General features: G+C 40.1%; 2 protein-coding genes across 9 annotated transcripts in view; both read left to right on the forward strand.

Annotated features, from left to right (window-relative positions):
* Positions 1 to 8,287, forward strand: part of LOC137273248 (rap guanine nucleotide exchange factor 1-like) — a 117,807-nt gene extending 109,520 nt beyond the window's left edge. For all 8 annotated transcript variants that reach the window (XM_067805781.1, XM_067805778.1, XM_067805782.1 and 5 more), the window contains 3 exons: positions 281 to 378; positions 1,116 to 1,247; positions 1,823 to 8,287. In XM_067805781.1, coding sequence (XP_067661882.1) covers positions 281 to 378; positions 1,116 to 1,247; positions 1,823 to 1,961 — 369 coding nt within the window. In that variant the 3' untranslated portion in view covers positions 1,962 to 8,287. The remainder of the gene's footprint in view (positions 1 to 280; positions 379 to 1,115; positions 1,248 to 1,822) is intronic.
* A 2,456-nt stretch (positions 8,288 to 10,743) lies between these two features.
* Positions 10,744 to 23,103, forward strand: LOC137273252 (beta-1,3-galactosyltransferase 1-like). The gene is made up of 2 exons (XM_067805789.1): positions 10,744 to 10,764; positions 21,765 to 23,103. The coding sequence occupies exon 2, from the start codon at positions 21,778 to 21,780 to the stop codon at positions 23,071 to 23,073; it is 1,296 nt and encodes a 431-aa protein (XP_067661890.1). The 5' UTR covers positions 10,744 to 10,764; positions 21,765 to 21,777; the 3' UTR covers positions 23,074 to 23,103.
* Positions 23,104 to 24,024: the final 921 nt, after the last annotated feature.

The raw sequence follows: 24,024 nt of genomic DNA on the forward strand, positions 1-24,024 counted from the left end.
TTTTTATAGTGTAGAATTCCATCACTTCAAGTTACACTTGTGCAACAATAAGACTTAGTTTGGAGGTCATCTGCAAACTGAAGACAGCCCACTGTCCAGCAGCTTAACTCCTACCGCAATGTAACAACTGAAAAAGAATCAACCTTTCTTTCCTCACTTCTTCCCAAAATTTAGAATGCCTCTAACTTTTAAGAAGTGAAAATATGATAAATTATATATTTTCACTACTTATATATTATGGATTCCTTCAGTATCATGACCCCACATTGATGTATTTCAGGCTTTGAAAGAGTTCTGTCAGTTGATTGACAGCTCTTCATCATTCCGTGCGTACAGACAGGCACTCTCTGAGACAGAGCCTCCATGTATACCTTATCTGTAAGTACTCCTTGGATCTGTCCCCTGTATAGTTCACTTTACAGAGTTAAGTCCCTTAGCGGCACCATTAGTTGCCAGTTGTTTACATTTCCCAGATTATAAACCACAGTTTTAAATTCATACACCTTTCTTGTGTTTTTCACAAATCTGTGATTTAAGCTTTGCTTTCACATCAGCCATGATATGAAAACATGAGTCATGATATGAAACATGTTATATTTGGAATTACACGTTGTAAGGTACAAATTTTAGTACATATAGTTTTATGGTTGAATCCCATCTTGGATTTGAATCCACGCTCAAAATCAGCCACTTAATCACCAAAACACAAAGTCAGCAATCAAACCCTGCTCAACCACTGTGAATGAAAAAGAATGAAAGTTGAACAACTTGTAGCCTAAATAGCATACTTTGTGTAACTCATGTAGACTAGCGTGGACCCCATGCCGAAACCAACAACTACCCAATCAGGGGTGTAGCTACAATTATAAATAAAAGCCCTTGATTACACATGATTGTTGCTAAAAGGGTTGGGCCAGCCCTCAGTAGTATCTATACGTAAAGCTTTGCAACCTATGGGGCGTACACGAAAAAAATTGGCTGGCTACTTGTCTGACAGTGCCATTTAGAAAGTCGTCAGATTTACCATATGTTATATTTGGCTATCCACGGCTGTATTATGACTTCAGTAATGTTGAAAATGTCATTAAACTATTCGTACATGGCTGCTTTTACAGAGGGCTAATTCTACAAGACCTGACCTTCATAAACATCGGCAACCAGGACCTGCTGCCCGACCACAGCATCAACTTCTCCAAGCGTTGGCAGCAGTTCAACATCCTCGACAGCATGCGCCGATTCAAGAAGTGGTATGTGAACTTCAGCTGAATTTGTGTAGATTTAGGGTCAGTGTTTTCCCAGAGTTTGTGTTTATCTGTGCAGGTTTGTTTTCACAGAGTTTGTGTTTATCTGTGCAGGTTTGTTTTCACAGAGTTTGTGTTTATCTGTGCAGGTTTGATTTACTTCGTTTTGTTTATTGTTTGACTTTGGACTTGGCAATATTCCAGCAATATGGCAGAGGTGTGAAAATAATACAAGTCTGATTAATTTAGAGGTTGCTTTGCTGTTGTGACATTGATGAACATGACACATTGTCACTTAATTTTCATTCCTTATTCATTTGTTTGGACAACATTTTATATAACTCACACAATACTGAATTTCACTTCAGTTTTGAAGTGAAGTTATAACATAACTAAATATAACCATTAACATGCTGTATTTGTTTTATGAACCTGAAACTCTAAATAATTTCTGAGACTTTCATAGAAGCTGTCATAGAGTCGTCTCATGACTTCTTATCAAAACTTTTGTTATCACAAAATATCAGTTTAATTGTATTATTCTTTGTCAAGTAACAGAGGTATTTTCTTTCTATTTACAGCAACTATGAATTCAAGAAGAATGAGAAAATATTGGCAATCATCAATGAGTTTGATGATTATTTATCTGAGGAACTTTTGTGGCAAATATCAGAGAAAATAAAACCAAGAGGAGGGAGAAAGAAGGTGGAAACCGACTGAAACCTGACAAAATCCTAGGACAGTGAAAACCCAAAGGAGAGACAAGGAAACTGACGGAAACTCAATGAGAGTCTTCAGATTGATGTCCCTGTCAAGACTCTTAAGTTTCAAGTAGAAAATGTCAGTCTTTACTCTGCACTCTTGACAATACCACTTTAGTAAGACTTGACAGGACAATCGGCATAATTGTCATGTGTGCAGCTGTAAGAATCCTGTGTTACTGAAGACCTGGCATGTCCAGTCAGTCTTCTGTATACTGCATGTGCCTCTTGAGGAAGAAGTAACAGGACTGTCAACATGGTCAGTCAGGTGTGGACCTACAGTGAGGCGATATTCATAGGAGGCTTTCCACACCTGGTAGATTTCTTCACAATGCAGTGAACGAAACGGTATCTGTGGGATACTATACAACTGCACCACCTCCATTGCCTTGCACTTTCACTGAATCATGTGACTCAGCATTAGGTGATTGGTAAATGCCGAGTCATGTGTTTCAGGCAAGGGGTCTATCTACAGACAGGTGGAGCTGATGTTGGTCTACTTTTGTGATGAGAATTGACATGAAGACTTACACCACTCAGTGTATTACACATTGTTGAACTTTGACAAACTGTGTTTGGAGGGGTATACATGGTCTGAGTTGTGTCCTTTTGAAGCCAGGATCCAATGATTCTGGATTGAATTCTTAATTCATCCATTTATGATCCATGGTCTTTTGCGACCATATGTGTAGGTGGGTTTTTCACTGAAGTGGTAAATCGCCACGACCTGTATCAGCTTTGTTTCTTCTCCAACTTAACAATGCCTGATATATGCCAGGACTTTGAACTAAACCAATCAGTTATTTGGCATGTGAATTTGTTTGATGTGTGGAGGTACATTTTCAGTTTGATACTTGGACAAGCTGCCATCACTTTACTACATCTCGTCTTACAAATCTCCACATACCTGATGTACATAGCAAGGGAGGAATCAAAGTTTGGACTTTCAATATTATGGTGGATAATTAAAGCCAGAGGCAAACACCATTTTTCTGGATATCTGCAGCGAATTGTAAGGAAGTAGTGAATGGTTTGCTGTGGTTTTGATTCAGAATGTGAACATCTTGTATAGAAATCTTGATATAAATCGGATATTTGTGGCCTCTGTCATTTGCAGCATTCATATCATTGTTGGATTGTTAAATTTGTTTATACCACTGAATACCAAAATGTGTATCTGTGTTGTCATTTCGTGTTGAAATGAGTTTGACTTTTGATAAAGTGCATTGCGGACACTTGCCATCTGGAGACTTTAATCTACCCCAGATTGGATAGATTGCCACCAGGGTTGCAGTGTATTGACGTTTAGATAGCCTCTTGGGTTGTCTTGTGTAGAAAGGTCACATGGCAGGAACAGACTGACCTTTAGTGATTCTTCTGGGTTGTCTCCCTCAAGGCCGTAGAGGACTGACCATCAGCGAGTCAGAGTTATCTGCCCCTACTTGAAGAGGTTATCACCAGGGGGTAGTGTATAGACTTTCAGCACCTCTGAAAGGAATTTAGAGTTTAATAAGTTAAATATTGGCTGCCACATCTATATCCGGCCTGTAGCCTGTATCAAACCAGGCCCCAGATGGCGCTTCACAACAATACCTGGACGTTACAGTATCAAGATTTAATAACTGTTGTGTCAAAGATATTAAATTAGTTTATGCAATTTTGCCAATGATGAGTGTATGTGATTACATGTGTACAAGCTGCCATATCTGTTGTTGTAACTTTGGCTGTTTCTGCAGGGATTATGACAACAAACTCTAGATATTTATGCATAATGAATTGAAGATAATTATATTTGTTGATTCGTTAATGCAACTAGTGGTTCACCACAGGGTATAAGAAGTGGATAGGATGGGATACAAGTCTGTTTATGATTATGACTGATGTATAAGTTACTCAGTTTGTCAAGTTGGATATGAGAAAGCGACTTTCTAACAGCATTAGAAAGGAGATACTGTTTAATAAAATTTGGTGTTAGCATCTACGAAGGTTTTCATGGTCAACCAGTATGTAGGCATCTTGCAGCTCTACTATGCATACTGTAACAGTTCTGCTGGACTTGTGATGTCAGCTGAACAACTTTGGAATTTAATTTTTGGAGACAAAAGATATGTGTTTTCATTTTTATTGATTTTTTGTTTACTTTTTTGCATTTTTATTTTTCATCCCATCTAACGAAACCAAGAAATATATAAATAGCTTTAATAAATCATTTCATATTGAGTAGATTTTTAGTTAAAATTTGCTAATTGTGCTCATGGTGTGTACTTCTAAGAGAAACATTCAAAGCACATTTGCAGCAAATGTGATAAACCCATCCTAATTTAGTTTTAAAATGGACCTTGTTCCAAAGTGTAATACCAGATATGTGGAAGTTAAAGGTAGTGCCTGTGTGAATCTGAGTCACTCATGTGTTTGATATGCTGCAGCTTGATGTTCACAACTGAAGTTGAGATAACAATCAAATCACATGGTTTTGATGATCAAACTAACTATGACTGCCAGTTTTCCTGATTCTCTTCAAGATCCTCATGTGTGATTCGATATGGCTGGATATTGTATCATGGTCGATTTATTTGACAGGTGGATGATAAAAAGAATTAAGCATTGGAAAGTTAGTATAAGTATGAAAATCTTGAGATGCTTTTATTGACAAAGTGATTTATAGCCATCTATAGTTACCATCCATAGTCCAAGGGAAAAAGATAGAGGACTAATTATGACTTAATGAAACATAATGACCGTGATAATGGCCATGATATGAAAACATCAGTTGACACAGCTTTTTTTTTCATTTTCATGGAGACTTATTGTTTTCCAAATTGTCCTTTAGAGATTAATCCAGTTTGTTAATGCCATAGGTGTGTCCTATGATAATTTTCTGAAATTTTGTAAATAGTTTAGTGACATTTGTCTCTAGCACAATCATTGTGTGCATAATTAGTTCGGAGGTCTGTCCCATCATTAAAAGCATCTAAACAAAATGCAGTTAACTGGATGAAAAAGGCTTAAGATGACTGAGATATGGAATTTGTAGACAAACTTGTGAAGGTGAGCATCGGTACCTCCTCAGGATCATGGCTTCATTCAGTGAACTGTTAAACAGAACAGAACAGAACAGAAAGAGTTCATGTGACTGAAGTTTGTAGTATGAATATAAGCATGTATACCACTCGTCTGGTTGAGGCTGAGACATGTCATGGAATCTGCATATAATAAGACTTCCAAGCTGAGTATGCGTGGTCAGCTTATGGCTCCTATCTTCCATAGAGAAATGTGTTATTGTATTTTGTGTTTACTGATTCATGCATGGTCAGCATTTATTTTCGTATGCACCATATTCTTGTGGAAAAGGAGCGGATCTTTTCATTTTACTGTAGTTTTATGTCATTCTGTTACAGAATATCTCCAGAAGTATGAAAGAATTGGGTGGTCTTTGACCTTTTTTTATAAAAGTGGTACAGATGCCTAGTGTTTTAACTCCAACTAGATTTACCAAGAAAATGTATGATGGTCTGCAAGGGTTAATTATTTATTTTCTTGTCAGGTCATTTTGTAAGCTAAAGATGTGAGATCATGACAATAGCTCAGTCTTTCTTTGTGCGAGATTATTGCCAGGCCATCTCATTTTACACAGGAGGCAGTTGCTTATAGAAGGCTTAGATTTCACATGTATGCAATGAAAGAATGTATGTTTACTGGAGTTGTACAATCATGGATTAAACAGATGGAAGTGACCTTCAAAGTGGCAAGATCATGTGACTTACTGACCTTTGACCTGTGTGGCTGGTCCACACTTGCTGAGGATTAAAGGGAGAGAACTTGAGTCTGCTGGCAGACCACAAGAAAATACAGGCAAATGCTGTGTGGACCTGTTGTAAATTGTAGAGACTTATGTATATGCATTTGTGTGCTACGACTGCATTATATTGGATGTGTGATCCTTGCACACATGTGATATGTTATAAATATTTGTACAGTGTGAAAGTTCATATTGAATATTTGGTGTGTACAAATTGCTGTTGTACAGACCCCAAAGACATATGACAGTGCTTTTTGAAAAAAAATGATGTATTGCTCCATTGATAATTGTCTTAATTCCATAACTTATTTACTTATCCGTAGTTAATACCAGTTAATGTACAGGAGAGTCTTTATGAACATTTATAAGATATGTATTCAACTGTGAGAAATGCAACAGTGCTTTAAGACAGAGATTATTATCTGGCATAGTCCACCATTTCATAGATACTACTCATAAGAAGTTGAAGTTTTTCTGTGTATTGCAACACAGCCTTTAACTTGATAGTGTCCTTAGCTTGTTTTGAGTGGTATATATTCATGTGAATCTGAAGATTGTGCTGTACTCTGTGTAATTTCAAATATTCGTGTTTACATGCTAAAATGGCAGAGAAAGGGATGGTGAACTATTGAACAAATGTAATGCTACCCCTTTGAAAACAGCTGTATTGGTACCCCTTTGAAATGGTACCATATTTCCTCTGTTCAAAGCCAGGACACTTTATTCTTTTCAGTTTGCATTAAGAGTCCAAGTCTAATTAATTGCCAGTCTTGTTTAAATGTTGCTAACTCTGATTTTCATTTCTACAAGACTGAATGAGAATACCAAAGACTATGCACAACTAACCTATGATTGGAATAGTTATTGCATACTTTCTGAGATATGGTAATATTAGGTCTTTATTCAAAGATTTGAGTTCTTGTTTGGATGTATTTATTTATCTGGTAACCTACTGAAGTACAGCAGAAATCAGATTATTTGAGAGAAAAACAGCTTTTCTTTGCCCACTAGTATTTTACATACTGGATGATGGCTAAGTTTATGGAATTTTATGTAATTGTTGGGCAGTCATGAAAAGTCAGTATTGTTTGTTGATCTGGACTGATTGCTGTGACAACTGTTTGTCTGTGTAGAAGTGTGGAAGTCACAATGACATTTGTGCTAGGACAGCTACGAGTCCCTTTACTGGAAGCCTATCCAGTGGCCTTGGTTTTCAGTGAACAAGTTGGATTTTGCTCCGTTTTTTGCAAACAATATGACAACTGTAGACACCGGAAATCCACTTCGCACATTGTACCCATGTTGGGGGGAATCCTGACTTTCAATAGAGGAAGCATGGTAATCTGTGACTAGTACAAACCTTCAGTGTCTGGACGTTTTGTAAGATCCAGACATACTCTGTTCCAGCAGCGATAGCAACAGTGAAGACCTGTATCCAGGTGTCCATGTGGTGTCAGAGCTAAACTGACGTCTCCTTGCTTACTTAACTGAATGTTGACAGTGTAAAACATCTTAGATATCTTCTGTGTGATTGACCATCTTTTAGGAATCACTTACTTGTGATCATGTTTCAGGGTTCAATACCTGCAGACAATTACTGTTTGATCTATGATGTACACAATCAGTAGAGGTTGTCTGTATGATTTTCTAATTGCTTGTCAACTTATGTGCTTTAGTTCCCATCCAGTATGCTATCTTTGAGAATCAAAGTATACTCGCTTTTCCAGCCGTGGTATATTTGACAGTCCTAAGCAGTTTGGAGCTGCATCCTGTTGGTGATGAGTAGTACGTATATAGAACCTGTACAGCATGACAAAGCCTGGCTCTGCCTGCGGATCTCTATGCAGCCCATTTATTCATACCTCATTGGACTAGATGTTAAGGTATGGACATATATACTTATTTGTCAGAGTGTAGGTGTTATTTCAATCTATTGTTTTCTAACTCCCCACTCAATATTCCAACAAAAGGAACCGTAGATTTGTGTTTTTTTGTCAAAGTTTAGGCCTTATTTAAATTTTTTGTTTTCATAACCCCACACTCAGCATTATTTTCTTTGATGAAACCATAGTTGTTATCAATTGTTTTAGTCTCTCATAATTCATATGCTTTATGTCAGTCGAGACGTCAAGGGGTGGTATGTATGGTATCAGTCATCTTTGGGATTAAGTGTTAGAAAATGTATTTGTTACAACGATAAGTGTGATTGGTTGAGAGAAGGGGGGTTATTTTGTTTTACTGACCAAATAGTTCATAGAGTACTATAGAATAAACCTGTTTTTTGTTCATGGATGGGCATTACATGTGAGGTATGCATATTTGGGCTACTTATCTATTTCTACTGTGGTCTGTATTCTTGGAGTGAACCAGCTTCTGGGATGGTGTAGATGTATGCAATTTTTCCTGTTTATTTATTTATTACAAAACTGTGCAATGTTGATGTGCTGTTGTATCATTTGCCAACATGAATAAATGTCCTTTCATTATTTCATGATGATGTTTTCATTGGTGATCCTATGAGTAAAGGCACATTAATAATAATGTGTGCACTTATATTGCACAAACTTCAGGTACAGCGTGCCTGCTCATGGCTCTTCAAAAAAAAATGGAAAAAAGGTCTTAGGCAGGTGTTTTTCATGGATGCTCACAAGTTACAGAAAGCACATTGGAAATATGGTGTATTAATTGCTTATTACAGCTTGTGGGATCCTTGGCTAGTAAACATCCTTGGTTTCCTAAGCTGATATTCCAGGTGTCCAAGTGGATCAGGTTGCCAGACTTGGGGGCAAAATAGGATCTCATACCCTGACAGTGTGGATTCTTTGCAATAACAATCCATTGATCATCTGATTCAGATTTGGTTATATTTAGATTGCTGTCTATTGCTGGAATCTAATATACATATATTAGGTGTTAATTATTCAAACAGCAGAAAGGCCTGGGCCCTTATTCTCGAAATGTTCGTAGCTCAAAGAATTCTAAAATTTGATCGGAGCCAATGTGTTAAGTATGGACTTAAGAAGTTCATAGAGCCACGAACATTTCGAGAACAGCTAGCCTGGAGTGTGTGAGTATGGTCTTACATAGTATTCCAACTGGTGCACCCATAGACACCAAGAATGGGAGTCACAGATTGGGGGCAATAGTGGGGACAGAATTGGGCCTCTGCTCACAGTTTGGGGTAGACAATGTGAAAACAGTAACACCAACCCTCAGCTATTGGTGTCCTGATGGATGGCTTAACACCATCTGTCAACTGTTGGTGTCCTGATGTAACACCATCTGTCAACTGTTGGTGTCCTGATGTAACACCATCTGTCAACTGTTGGTGTCCTGATGTAACACCATCTGTCAACTGTTGGTGGATGTCTGTAACACTATCTCCCAACTATTGGTGTTTTGATGGTTGACTAACACCGTCTCTCAACTGTTGATATCCTGATGGACGACTAACACCAATTCTCAAGTATTGGTGTCCTGATGGATGAGCATAACACCATATGTCAGTTGCTGGTGTCTTGATAGATGACTGGAACACAGATTCTCAACTGTTGGTGTCCTGATGGATGTCTGTAACACCAACTATCAGCTGTTGGTGTCCTGATGGATGTCTGTAACACCAACTATCAGCTGTTGGTGTCCTGATGGATGTCTGTAACACCATCTGTCAGCTGTTGGTGTCCTGATGGATGTCTTTAACACCAACTATCAGCTGTTGGTGTCCTGATGGATGTCTGTAACACCATCTGTCAGCTGTTGGTGTCCTGATGAATGTCTGTAACACCAACTATCAACTGTTGGTGTCCTGATGGATGTCTGTAACACCATCTGTCAGCTGTTGGTGTCCTGATGGATGTCTGTAACACCAACTATCAACTGTTGGTGTCCTGATGGATGTCTGTAACACCACCTGTCAGCTGTTGGTGTCCTGATGGATGTCTGTAACACCATCTGTCAGCTGTCATTGGGCCATAGTAAATGTAATGAATGCATGGTAATAAATGACTGCCCTGAACAAGTAACATTAGGGGAGACAATGTTTTTTGTCCTCTTTTGGATTGTATTTTTTTCCCGATAGGCTTTTGATATAGTAATATGCTTTTGATAAGCTAATAATCCGACATGGACAGGGGTGCATATGCACTCAACTTTTTTCTCTAAGTTATGAAGATCTGAGTACTTTATGACCCCTGATGGTCCGGGGCAGAACAGATCTTCAGCAACCCATGCTTGCCATTGCAAGCGACTATGCTTGTCGTAAGAGGCGACTGACGGGATCGAGTCCGGCTGAGTCCGGCGTAAAACATAACTCACTCTCTCACTGAGTACTTTGTAGGATTTCGTTTATTGCTTTAGGTTGTTTTTTTTTTTGGTGTTTTTGTTTTTTAGATATTTTTGTCTCTTGCGCTGTAGTTCATTCGTCCGTGTCAAGGACATGATGTCGTAGCCCCAAACCACAACTAGCCAGTTATGCTGTTTGCATTGTTACATACACCCCTCCTCTGTATGTTATATCATCGTGTCCACGTCGCGATATTGCTGAAATATTGCTAAAGGCGGTGTAAAACTTCACTGACTCACTTTTCCTCAAGACAACAGCACTTAAACGGCCGCGCTCGCAAAAAAACCCAAAAGGATGATGAACCTGTTCTCAATAGACTCGTCACTATGCACCGATGAACAAACTGACAAATCATCATTAACTCTTGGTGTTTCAGTGCCAACCAGATACGCTTGAATCGCTGTGAGCGTTTAACTCTAATAATTGAAAGATTGGACATCTGATTAAAATGTTTTCTGAATCACATACTTTGAAGTTGAAGTTATTATAAGGAATCATATTTATCAAGGTATGTTTACTTCTACCCCTCAAATACATCTGTTTAAAGAGTTAATACTATTAGATCACGCGCCCAGACAGTGGATACGATGTACGTCATTCAGCGAGACCACAGGCACAACGGTAAGTCAAAGCTGAGATGACTGCTGTCCTAATCTAAATCCGGGATCGAATTGGTCTTCAGAAACTTATGCTTGTCATAACAGGTGACAAACGGAATCGAGTGGTCAGGCTGGCTGACTTCGCCGATACATGATGGAGTATCCCAACCGAATAGATCAATAGTCATGCTGCTGATCACTGAAGAGTCTGATCATTTACAGACCGCCGCCATATTGCTGGGATATTGCAGAGTGCGGCGTAACACAATAACCAACCATACGTTAATTGACTGGGTACTTACTGGTTTCCATCAGTTTGTCATATTCCTACGAATGTCATACAGCGACTAACCTTTGAGAATAAGCACCCAAATTTACTTCAGCTGCACCACATGTTCAGTATGACACATTCAAACCGAATATATCTGCCCAACATGCAATCTTGCTGTGATCGTTATGGTCTTGAATTGAGTGCAGGGCCTAGATATTCGAAGCTCTCTTAGCGCTAAGATACCAGTAGTCGTAAGTTGATGTTAGTATATGGATGTCACTTGCGACTAGGAGAGCTTCCAAAATCTAATCCCACTTTGACATTCTCAGTAACCAAGAAACACTGTATGTAAACAGGGATATCCTCTATATAGGCACCCTGATGTAAATAAGGCGTGGACGCCTGTTGACTCACTTTGAGTAAATAAATAAATTGAAATATGTACCTCATTCGTAACTACCCGTGTCACGGAAAGAGACGAGTAGTTACGAATGATGTGTGCCTGTCAATTACATTTTCAACAATGTGTATAAGAAGGTGTAGTATTAATGAAAAGGTGGTTGCTTTGTGGAATTCAACTAAACCTTTTCAGTGTTCATAAATCTTTACTACCACTTATGCAGTGTAGTTCTGTAACGCACAATGAGATTGATTTAGTACCACTGCTGTACCTGACCGCCAAAGCTTTCTAGCGGCAGAGCTCGTTGTACGATTGAGCACGCTGTACGACAGGTTTGCAGGGATTAGAAGGAGCGTGAAATTGCATTAAAAAAACGCGTAGACGTATCAAATCACACTGATTAATATCCATGTACCCTCTTTAAAATGAATTAGTCTTTAAAAAAAATCTGGGCTGGTTATCGCACTAAGTTGCGCACTGCGATGGAGCCCAGCCAACAGGAAACGAGCTTATTCCGTAATCAATGTTTTGACTTGATTAACTCTTTGTGTTACAAGTGCCACCCAAATACACCTGAATGGCTGAGTTCGATCAACCTATCACTCGAAAAACTGACTGGACACCTGATTACAATAGGTTATTTTTTAAATCACTCACCTTCTTGAACCTGTAAGGAACCACATTTACGAAAGAATGTTTTACTTCTACGCCTCAAATACACCAGTTAACTCCACTGGGTCACGCGTCGGGACGTCGTACGTTATTCAGCGAGACCACAGACTTGTCAAGTCGTGCGAGTCAAATATGAGCTGGCTGACTTGTACTGTCCTGAACTAACAGACTTTACCACCCATCAAAAGCTTACACGCGCTAGTGTAAATGTAGCCACTAACTTCAATCAACTGTTCGAAACTAGTTTTGCTAAAGTTTACTCACTGTTCAGGTACTGATGTATTTCAAGGTCACATGCAACCAAAAAATCAAACATAATTAAAACACATTTATCACTTATTCATGACATATAAAATACATTGCTGCTTGTAAAAAAAACAAATAAACAAAATTATAAGCGTACAATCGCGATTCAAAAGTGCAATATTTTGTACTTGGGCTTTCTTCCCCCGAAATGAAGAAATGAAGCCCTCGGGAGGCCGAACCAATCATGACGGGTGGATATGCACTCTAGTGTAACGACGGCTTCCGATTGGCTGTTTCTTTTGCTGATATGCTGAGGGTTCAGTGTGTGTACAGAAAGATGATCTGTTTGACGGGCATTTTAGAAGTATGGTCAGTCACATGAAAGTAAGATTCTTTATGGATAACAACTTCTTTTTGTGTACTTGATGTGTCGTTTCAGTATAGATTCATATACTGTTGTCAAACAAAATCATATACACTAAAAGAAGTTGTAATCCACGAAGAATGTATATAGAGATGTTGGATTTGGAAGATACATGTTCTCTGAATTTGCGCTCGATCCAATCAAAAATCATGTCAGTAGAGATGGTAAACTACTGCGTGGCTGGAATCTGTCATTCGTCCAAGTACAAAGCAGGACTTGACACTGACAAGAGTTTGTTCCAGTTTCCGTCAGATCCAGTCATCCGAAAAAAATGAATGTAGTTTGTTTGCAACCCACGGACATAAAAACATGTCATGTGTATCACACGTGCCTAATTACATAATGTGGCAGAGACTGGACTCGGGTGCAAGAGTCATAAATCAACATATTTTCTTTATGTCGTATTGTCTGATAGGTGTTAAGTTCAAATTGCACGCGGTCAATGATTGAAGCTGTGTATTGCATGTTGTCTTTAGCAGACAGGCAGACAGACATATAGGTGTGAATAAACCAGACACTGAGCTTTGTCTGTGACAGAGACTGCTTACCACAATCAACAAGTTTTTTTACGTAAAAAGTAGATTATTTACTTGTTTGTGTACACAACTAAGATTAGACTACTGGTCACGACCCCAGACGTTGGGCATGCATACTGTTTCAAGCTCCGCGAACCTGCGTTATGGACGCAGCGCAGCACAGCAGTTGAAACAAGTTTTTCCCCCAGCGCTGGGGGGAATTTAGTGAAACGTTTGAACTCCGATTTCGCGGGCTTTTTTTTCATCGCGTTTTTCTCAACTTTATAGGTTGAATTGGCATTTTTGATGAATTGTTTCGGTAAGTGCATACCGAAAGGTACCAGAATCTGCAAAGTTGTGTTTTACGTTGCATGTGACCTTTAAGAAATACAGTTCGTTCTACCACCATGCATAGTGTAATAAAGAACACTTTCACACTGAACTATTACAGTTAAAGCACGAGGACGCTACCTGACGCGCGGTTCAGCCCCCTGCGTGATCGTGGTAATGTAAACATTGCAAACATTAAGGTGTCTCTGTAACATTTTGAGTCGAACCACTGGCAAACCGTGGCGCAAATGGGGTTGCGCAGCATAGAGAGTATGACTGACAAGTCAAGTTGTTATATGCGAGCGAAGCTTTCTTTTATGCTGCGCAACCCATATGCGCTACAGTTAGCCTGTGGTCGAACTATGAGACATTTTATCCTTCGGAAAACATAAACGTAATGTTTCCACCAGTGAAGTGTGATGCAACTGTAAACCAAGAAAAAGGAAGTTTACTGTGGGAGGCTGTACGAGGCGATTGCAACTGACAGCCATCGTGACGTCGGTTACATTTTGACGTAATGCAAAAAAATGTTCATTTACGAGGGGGCAGACTGGAATGGTGCAGTGACGTCATCACATTGTGACGTAATGCAAAAAGTGCACAACATCGTCTGATAAAGTATTGTCGGCGCCTTTGATCTTTCACCGAAGCATCTTAGAATGTAAAATAAATTTGTAAGTTGTAATTACCTCACTTCTCATCCGAGAGTATCGACATGAAAGACCACGATTGGTCGGAAGATCTTGATTGACATATATAATGGGTCAAGGGCGCCGCAATCGTGGTCTTTCAAGTCGATACTCTCGGATGAGTGTGAGAAAAGTAACTTGTACCATGTTGTCATGTGATTTCACATGATTACATCATACAGAATTTGCACGGGCATTATAAACCGCTGTCATTGAACGAAAAGGACGAAAGAAATATCTGAATGGGAAAATGACATGGACGACTCAACGTTGTCACAAATCGCCGATTGCATGATTCTTTTTGACTCTGGTTCCGACATTACCTTATCACAGGCCGTCGATGTATAAGAATTAACAATTGACGATGTGGGGCACGGGGCGTTCGATCTACAGTTTGACCTGATGATTGATACTGACAGAAAGGAGTCGAATCTCAGTTCACGAAAGTTTTGTAGGTATTGCGTTTTAGTATACTTGTATTTTCAACTTTTAGAAATTATGTGATGATGGCTGGAACGTTACATACATATAGTATTGGTGCTGTGTCACTGCACTGATTTATTGTTTGTAATTTACCTTGCGTAAACCAATTAGTTTCTTGTTAGTTTTGCAAAGGTATTGCAGGAATTGTGGTTTTGAGTTGTAACTTTATTTTTGTTTTACGAGTTCAAGTGAATACATTTTTACTTCTTTAACCCTGTTCGTATTGTGCAACAATATTGCAAGTGATGCGTTGGAGAGTCGAAGGCATGGCTTAGTTCAGCCAATCAGCATCGACTCTAATTTGTGTTAGTATGTGAAAGCGAAACCGTGGTCTTTGTGATCACGGGGAAGATGAAAGAATCGACGTTCTGTCCACACCTAGGCATGGTACAATGTCAAAAAGACTACCAACCAAACAGAACCATCATGCTCTGATTCAGCTATTCAACGACACCAGACACCATTGTAAGTCACACTCTGGCTGACTTGCCTCCTGAGATCATGTCCTAACCAACGGAATCAACCATGTCAAACAAATTCAAAGTTAAGGTTATTCACGTGCACATACAGTAAACATAATATGCTGGCTGGAATAGGGAATTGTATCGGACATGTTTGGATACCAGGTGATGCGATGAGATGCGATACTGTCACGACTGATCAATTTGAGATGACACGATCTGGTTTTCCGTTCAGAAACCATTACATACGTTGTGACAGGATTGTCCTAATCGAGAACACCATTGGGTCGCACAACCAGCACAACCATCACGATCGAGGTCCCCGACTGGGACGATCTGGTATGTTTTAATGCGAACCGATTCGCTCTGCAGCTCCATGTCCTTCACGATCACGATCGAGAGTGATCACGATTTGTTATTTGAGCTACGATTGGATCCTGACGGGTTTATCTACAGCACAACTGATCATGGACTTTATTAATAGTTTCTTGAAATTGTGAACACTACAACCCACAACCATTGATAATGGCTGGAGCTGAGGTTGGTGACAACGTGACGTTTGCAGTATTACCGAATACGTACATTATTTCTAGAGAGGGTGCAGTCTACCAGCTACAACTCCAGCCAGGAGAGCTGCAGTCAGGTAAGAAGATGAAGTTCTATGATGCCTCTACGATTGTTTGTTTATCTAAACAAAATCGTTAACAACTGTTTCTCGGGCATTTTCATCCAGAGACGGGCAATACTGTTCATGTAGATAAAGTTAGGATCCGTTTAGTGCGCTAGGGGAATGGTTATAGCGATCAGGGTGCATGTGAGAAGAATGGAGCACATTCATGTCGCACAGCGTGCATGTTGTTTCTGATGGTGGTTGTGTTCGGTGATTATTAACTAAAGATTATGCATTCTTTGAATATTTACCTTTCAGTAACGTTGATGCAAAACTCGCTATGGACACGGATAATGACATAACACTAAACATACTCTTTCCTTAATATTGTTGTGAGGAGTATAATATACGAGTACATATAGATAGCAAGTTCTTCTGTAACACATGTCATATTTGGGATTTCACTTTCTCAGTAAACTACAAATTTAGTACAATTTTGGTTGAGTCCCATCCGGGATTCGAACCCGCACCTTCAGAGTCAGGCACCTAATCGCCAGCACACAAAGTCAGCCGACTAACCCGGTCAGCCACCGCGACTTCCACAAAAATGAAAGTCGGACAACTGGTAGTCCATCCTCGATATCTCCAGGGTATATGTTCCGGTAAGTCTCCACTATACCCTGGACGCATCTACGGCTCTGCCCGATAAATTTATTACCTCCCTTGACTGTCTTTTGATCCAGTCAGGTGTCTTCGCTGGGAAGTTGAGCGAACCAATCACAACTCACTTTCATTTTTTGAATTATTTAACCGATTATACTTGGCAACAGAAACCATGCAGAGGTTCTCTGGAAGAAGTAGAAGGCGTTCTTGCATATGTTGTTTTAAAGTTTCGGACCTGTCAATTTGTTTGTATGATTTCTCTAAAATGTGGGACGCACTGCGAGCAAACCTTCGCAGTTGCGACCGCTGCCTTTGTTGACAATGGCAAATTCGGTTATAACGGCGACCACTCTGACTGGCTTCCGTGAGAAGGCGGAGCCAGCAAAGGGAGGTAATAAATTTATCGGTCAGAGCCGTAGATGCGTCCAGGGTATAGTCGAGACTTATCGGAACGTATACCCTGGAGATATCGAGGATGCTGGTAGTCTAGACTGCGTACTTTGTGTATACCTCTTTATGTGCTGGCGATTAGGTGCCTGACTCTGAAGGTGCGGGTTCGAATCCCGGATGGGACTCAACCAAAAATCAACGTTTTCATCACCAGAAGAAAGGGGTTGAAGTAGGTCGGAAACATAGCGTTAAACAATACAGAAGAATTTGCCCTCCACACACTCCTCTTATGTAAGATGTGTATATCCTCACACAGTTCCACAACTGATTGCTACTCATGCACTACAGCAGCAACCTCTAGGAAGGAGACACAAGGCTGCTCAATTATTTCTTGTGTGCGGTCTCTACCTTGAGGAGAGTTATCGGGAAGGGTGACGTGAGTTGCCGGTGTGAAGAGTGGAGCACATTTAGTAAAGTGTCCATTGCCATTGTCTACCACCTGCTGAATGGTTCAGCATAGTGTCCATTGCCATTGTATTGTACTTGCTGCATGATTCATCATAGTGTCCACTGTTATTGTCCAGCATCTGTTGCATGGTCCAGCATTGAAAACTTACCCGCATTGTAAAGGTACACGGCGGTTACTTTTTAAACATTAAATTAATACCCGGACTCAATTTTCAGCGCCAGGGGTCTTTTTTCAACTTCCTATTGAAAATTAACTCGGGTCACATGTAGAAAAGATACCCTGGTTTAATAATGACCCTCAGCATAGTGACCATTGTTACTGTCTTGTAATTGTTGCATGGTTCAACATAGAGTCCATTTCCATTTTCGAGCAATTGTAGCATGGTTCAGCATAGTGTCCATTGCCATTGTATAGTACTTGTTGCATGGCTCAGCATAGTGTCCATTGCCTTTGTATAGTACTTGTTGCATGGTTCAGCATAGTGTCCATTGCCATTGTATAGTACTTGTTGCATGGTTCAGCATAGTGTCCATTGCCATTGTATAGTACTTGTTGCATGGCTCAGCATAGTGTCCATTGCCTTTGTATAGTACTTGTTGCATGGTTCAGCATAGTGTCCATTGCCATCGTATAGTACTTGTTGCATGGTTCAGCATAGTGCCCATTGTCATCGTATAGTACTTGTTGCATGGTTCAGCATAGTGTCCATTGCCATTGTATAGTACTTGTTGCATGGTTCAGCATAGTGTCCATTGCCATTGTATAGTACTTGTTGCATGGTTCAGCATAGTGTCCATTGCCATTGTATAGTACTTGTTGCATGGTTCAGCATAGTGTCCATTGCCACTGTATAGTACTTGTTGCATGGTTCAGCATAGTGTCCATTGCCACTGTATAGTACTTGTTGCATGGTTCAGCATAGTGTCCATTGCCATCGTATAGTACTTGTTGCATGGCTCAGCATAGTGTCCATTGCCATCGTATAGTACTTGTTGCATGGTTCAGCATAGTGTCCATTGCCATCGTATAGTACTTGTTGCATGGTTCAGCATAGTGTCCATTGCCATTGTATAGTACTTGTTGCATGGTTCAGCATAGTGTCCATTGCCATTGTATAGTACTTGTTGCATGGCTCAGCATAGTGTCCATTGCCACTGTATAGTACTTGTTGCATGGCTCAGCATAGTCTCCATTGCCATCGTATAGTACTTGTTGCATGGTTCAGCATAGTGTCCATTGCCATTGTATAGTACTTGTTGCATGGCTCAGCATAGAGTCCATTGCCACTGTATAGTACTTGTTGCATGGTTCAGCATAGTGTCCATTGCCATTGTATAGTACTTGTTGCATGGTTCAGCATAGTGTCCATTGCCATTGTATAGTACTTGTTGCATGGTTCAGCATAGTGTCCATTGCCATTGTATAGTACTTGTTGCATGGTTCAGCATAGTGGCCATTGTCATCGTATAGTACTTGTTGCATGGTTCAGCATAGTGTCCATTGCCATCGTATAGTACTTGTTGCATGGTTCAGCATGGTGTCCATTGCCATCGTATAGTACTTGTTGCATGGTTCAGCATGGTGTCCATTGTCATTGTATAGTTCTTGTTGCATGGTTCAGCATAGTGTCCATTGCCACCGTATAGTACTTGTTGCATGGTTCAGCATAGTGTCCATTGCCATCGTATAGTACTTGTTGCATGGTTCAGCATAGTGCCCATTGTCATCGTATAGTACTTGTTGCATGGTTCAGCATAGTGTCCATTGCCATCGTATAGTACTTGTTGCATGGTTCAGCATAGTGTCCATTGCCATCGTATAGTACTTGGTGCATGATTCAGCATAGTGCCCATTGCCATCGTATAGTACTTGTTGCATGGTTCAGCATAGTGTCCATTGCCATTGTATAGTACTTGTTGCATGGTTCAGCATAGTGTCCATTGCCATCGTATAGTACTTGTTGCATGGTTCAGCATAGTGTCCATTGCCATCGTATAGTACCTGTTGCATGGTTCAGCATAGTGTCCATTGCCATCGTATAGTACTTGTTGCATGGTTCAGCATAGTGTCCATTGCCATCGTATAGTACTTGTTGCATGGTTCAGCATAGTGTCCATTGCCATCGTATAGTACTTGTTGCATGGTTCAGCATAGTGTCCATTGCCACTGTATAGTACTTGTTGCATGGTTCAGCATAGTGTCCATTGCCATTGTATAGTACTTGTTGCATGGTTCAACATAGTGTCCATTGCCATTGTATAGTACTTGTTGCATGGCTCAGCATAGTGTCCATTGCCACTGTATAGTACTTGTTGCATGGTTCAGCATAGTGTCCATTGCCACTGTATAGTACTTGTTGCATGGTTCAGCATAGTGTCCATTGCCATTGTATAGTACTTGTTGCATGTCAGCATAGTGGCATTAGGTGTCTCAGAAAGTCACACCGTGTGACTGCACTAAGCAGGGCCTAGATGTTCGAAGGTCTCCAAGCACTAAGTCAGCCGTAAGTTAATGTTAATGGATGGTACTGATGGACAATCTTAGCGCCGAGAGAACTTCGAACGTCTAGGCCAAGGAACGTTGGGATAGCGTTCGCTTGCAACGCCGAAGACCCGGATTCAATTCCCCTTATTTATACAATCTGTGAAGCCCATTTCTGGTGTCCCCGCAGTGATATTGCTTGGATATTGCTAAAAACTGTTTAAAACCAAACCCACTCACTATGCACATAAGATGAATGTACCTCACAGTCCCTCCTGGATTCCACGGCAAATTATTACGAATTCCGCGGCAAATTTAAACAAATTCTGTACCTTTTTTTCAATACTCTGCAAAAAATTCTGCGGTTAAAACATTTAGGAAAAACAACCAAAACATTATACATACCTTCATAGTTTAATTCTCAAACACAGATATAAAGTTAAGTCGACAGTACACATCACATCTTGAGTAGGTTTGATGACAAAGCACCAACACCTTTTTCTGTGTTTAAGAATTCGTAACTTTGATGCAGACAAACTACTTCTGGCTTCATGCAAATAATTTTATATTTAAACTAAATCTGAAATAATTTCAATTTTCAGAATGATCGATTTTGAGAACGTAATTATAGTGTCAAATTCACATAATATTATTTGGAAGATGCCTAAAGCTTGCTTTATTAATAAAGTATCTTTACTCATGATTATTTTGAAAATGTTGTCACAGTACATAAGTTAGTCTGTCGTACAGACCCTGAAGTAAATGTATCCAAGAAGGCCCACGCAAGTCTAGAAAACGTGGCAAGTCTAGATTTCCTTACCTGAAAATGAAGAAAGTCTCAGGGCTCCATTTCATTATATTTTTCTTCACCATGAACGTTTTCTTCACTAAAATATGTTCATTTCAGAGGCTAGTTGTTAGTCTGTACATATGTCAGTTCGTTTTACGTATAACCGATCCTACGTTTCACATTAATTCTACTTCATTTCGGCTGTCAGTCAGTTTTCGCTCAATTTTAAAAATAAGCAAATTCCGCGGCAGTAAATTCTGCACGGATTCTGCAGGAAAATGCGTTTTCCGCGGACCAGACGTTTTTTCTGCATGGAATGGTAAATTCCGCGATTTTTTATGCAATCGCGGAATCCAGGAGGGACTGTACCTTGCAGCCACAGTGGTGCATGTTCTTTGGCCTTCCACATTCAGTCCATGCTGAGGCCTGCATGGCAGATGATACAACACAACCTCACTGTCTGACAAGTTGTGGAACCATACATTGAAGTCGACAGGGAAAGATTCATTCTTGTGGAATGAATACGCAATGCCGTTGAAAAGTTGTCAAATGCCCCCCATCTGGGGACACAAAGTTCGCGGTCTAGAGTCCCAGTTGTTCGACTTTCGTTTTTGTGGAAAACGCGGTGGCGGAATAGGTTAGACGGTTGGTTTTGTATGTTGTGGACTAGGTCTCGGATCGGTCTCAAACCAACAAAGGTACCAGAATCTGTACTCTAATCAGAAAGTATAATCTCAGTTATAACATGTAGTTCTGTCTACTGGACATCACCAAGCACCAGTTGCCAGACACAGTTTGTATGTACAAAGGTACCAGAACCTGTACTCTACTCAGAAAGTATAATCTCAGTTATAACATGTAATTCTGTCATTGGAAAGTTCGACATCACCAAACACCAGTTGCCAGACAGTATGTTTTACACCTTTGTCAGGCATCAGTATTGTTGATGTCAGCATTTTCAGGCACATGTTACTGAGTTTCTTGTCAAAAACACGCTACGTCTCGGATAGTTTCTACAGGACAAACCGCCGTTTTTGATTTGTTTTTTTTTTCAGGAAATTACCTTTAATTTGTTTGCACTGAATTGTGACATGTATGGGTGGTAACATGTTTACATCCTACTTTCAGAACCTTTGAGGCAATGGGTGTTGGGACGTTTCACTGGCGGTCACGCCGACGTTGTTCAACGTTACTGTTGCTCGCCTTCCTCGTCTACGTGTCTCTTTGGACATTCTCATCGGTGGTTTGGTCTAGTAACGGTACAGGGAGTGACGCAGTAGTTGTGTCACGTGATTTAAGCCATCAATATTTCGCCGATCAATCTGGAAATGATGGTCCTGGGGATCGAAATGCTGGCATGCTTGGAAGTGCGTTTTTACAGAAGATATCAGGATATCACGGAACAGATGGTCAGAGCGTAAGGTATGAGATCTTTCGAAATGTAGTTGTTCCCGGGTTTGGAGGAGGATGTGAGGATGATGTCTTAGAAGAAAAGTACCGTAAACATGCACGTGTATTCAAGTCATCTCGGAGGAATACTTCACAAATTTCAAAGGATGCAACAATGGCGTCGTCAGGTGTGAACCAACGCCGTTCTGACTTGGAAAATATCAGGAAATATTTTACTGTTCGTAAAAATATGACGAACTCTTTTGCAAATCTGCATCGATACTATTTCCCTCTGAAGCCAACCAAATGTTCACGCAAAGCAGGTCTTGAAATCATTATTCTGGTACATTCAGCCGTCAGTCATTTTCAAAATCGGCAGATTATCAGACGTGCTCTTGACGTCAAAAGGACTCGCAATGGTATTCAGTTCTATCTATTGTTTTTGTTGGGTCAGACTTTAAACACCAGTCTTCATCGCAAACTGTCAGCAGAATCGGAAACATATTCAGACATCCTTCAGGGAAATTTTACAGATTCTTATCAGAATATGACATACAAACATATTATGGGATACCACTGGGTTGTACATTATTGTAGCCATGTGAACTACGTCATAAAAATTGATGACGACGTAATAGTTAACGTACAAAACGTAGTAAAGTACATTTCGACCAAGAAAATCAAGACGGGCCGAATAGCTTGCAGTGCCCATTTAAAAAGTAAGGTTAAAACATTTGGAAAGTGGCTCCCAAGGAAAAATCAATTTCCTTTCAATCACTATCCGCCATATTGTTCTGGATTTGCATACCTGGCACCGATGTCGGTCATACAGCGTCTTTATGAGGCATCGGCTTCAGTGCGCATGTACTGGATTGATGACGTGTATGTGACGGGCTTGCTGACGCTCGCCACTAATACAACGATTGTTGGACTTACAAATATGGAGGCATATAAGCATATAGTGAAATCCCCAATACCAAAGTTTATAATGAAAAAAGCACTGTTCATATTCAACGACCCAGGTTACACGTATGGTCGCTCTTCTTAATTGAAAACACGACAATGTGAACTTACGACATCCCGGTCTTTTGATATCCTCTATATCGACACGATCGAAAGCGTGAAGTGACGTCACATTTGCGTATAGCGCATTGTTATATATTACTCTCATTGTAATTATCTCATGGATGAAATTCCTAACCACAAGGAAGCCGGTTGGGAGTTGAAATATAGAATGCATGTCCATGTATATTTTGATTGTGACAAGCATTATTTAAACAGGATCGGGTTGCATCTCAACTCGATAGGGGTATGCTAATATAGTGAATGATCCTACACAGTTCGGCATGATGACTTTCTAGTCACAAACAAATCCACCAGACCACCAGATTTTGGCACTATAACCTTTGGGATGCTGCATCAAGTTGTAAAACATACGATTCTTTTATTAATGCTGACAGTACATTTCCATGAAACTATTTGCAAAGGAGTTTTTTTTCTTTGCTCCACATTACATCTTCAAGTTTTTAATTTGGTTAGAAAAATACCTATACAAAGTCCAAGATTGTAAAAATGGGGGCCCTTCGTGGGTCATAGACTTTGACAGGGTTGAAAACTTTGTACAGTTTGAAAACAATGGTCCGAGACAAATCGTTTGGTATTCTAACAGGAATACAACCAGTTGCCTTCTCGATACGACACCAATAGATCCATTATTACAGACGGATCCAATGATAATGACAGAGATGCCAGTGTCGCAGTCATTGGATCCAAGACTGTCGCCTCAGGAAATCCCGACAGTTGTTCAATTTGCACACCAGAGGCCAAAGCCATCTTCACGGCTTTGACCTACATCAGACAGCAGAACCATGAAAAAAACTTCATAATTTTTACTGATTGTCTTGCCTTCAGGCACTTCAAAATATCACTTCGAGTCACCCTGTCAGTAGGTTATGTTAATGTATGGCACTTTCGACAATCTTAGCGTTAGGAGAGCTTC

Source organism: Haliotis asinina, chromosome 2, assembly GCF_037392515.1.
Source record: "Haliotis asinina isolate JCU_RB_2024 chromosome 2, JCU_Hal_asi_v2, whole genome shotgun sequence".
NCBI lineage: Eukaryota > Metazoa > Mollusca > Gastropoda > Lepetellida > Haliotidae > Haliotis > Haliotis asinina.

Coding starts and splice junctions, on each gene's coding strand:
- LOC137273252 (XM_067805789.1), top strand. CDS start 21,778: ATGGGTGTTGGGACGTTTCACTGGCGGTCACGCCGACGTTGTTCAACG.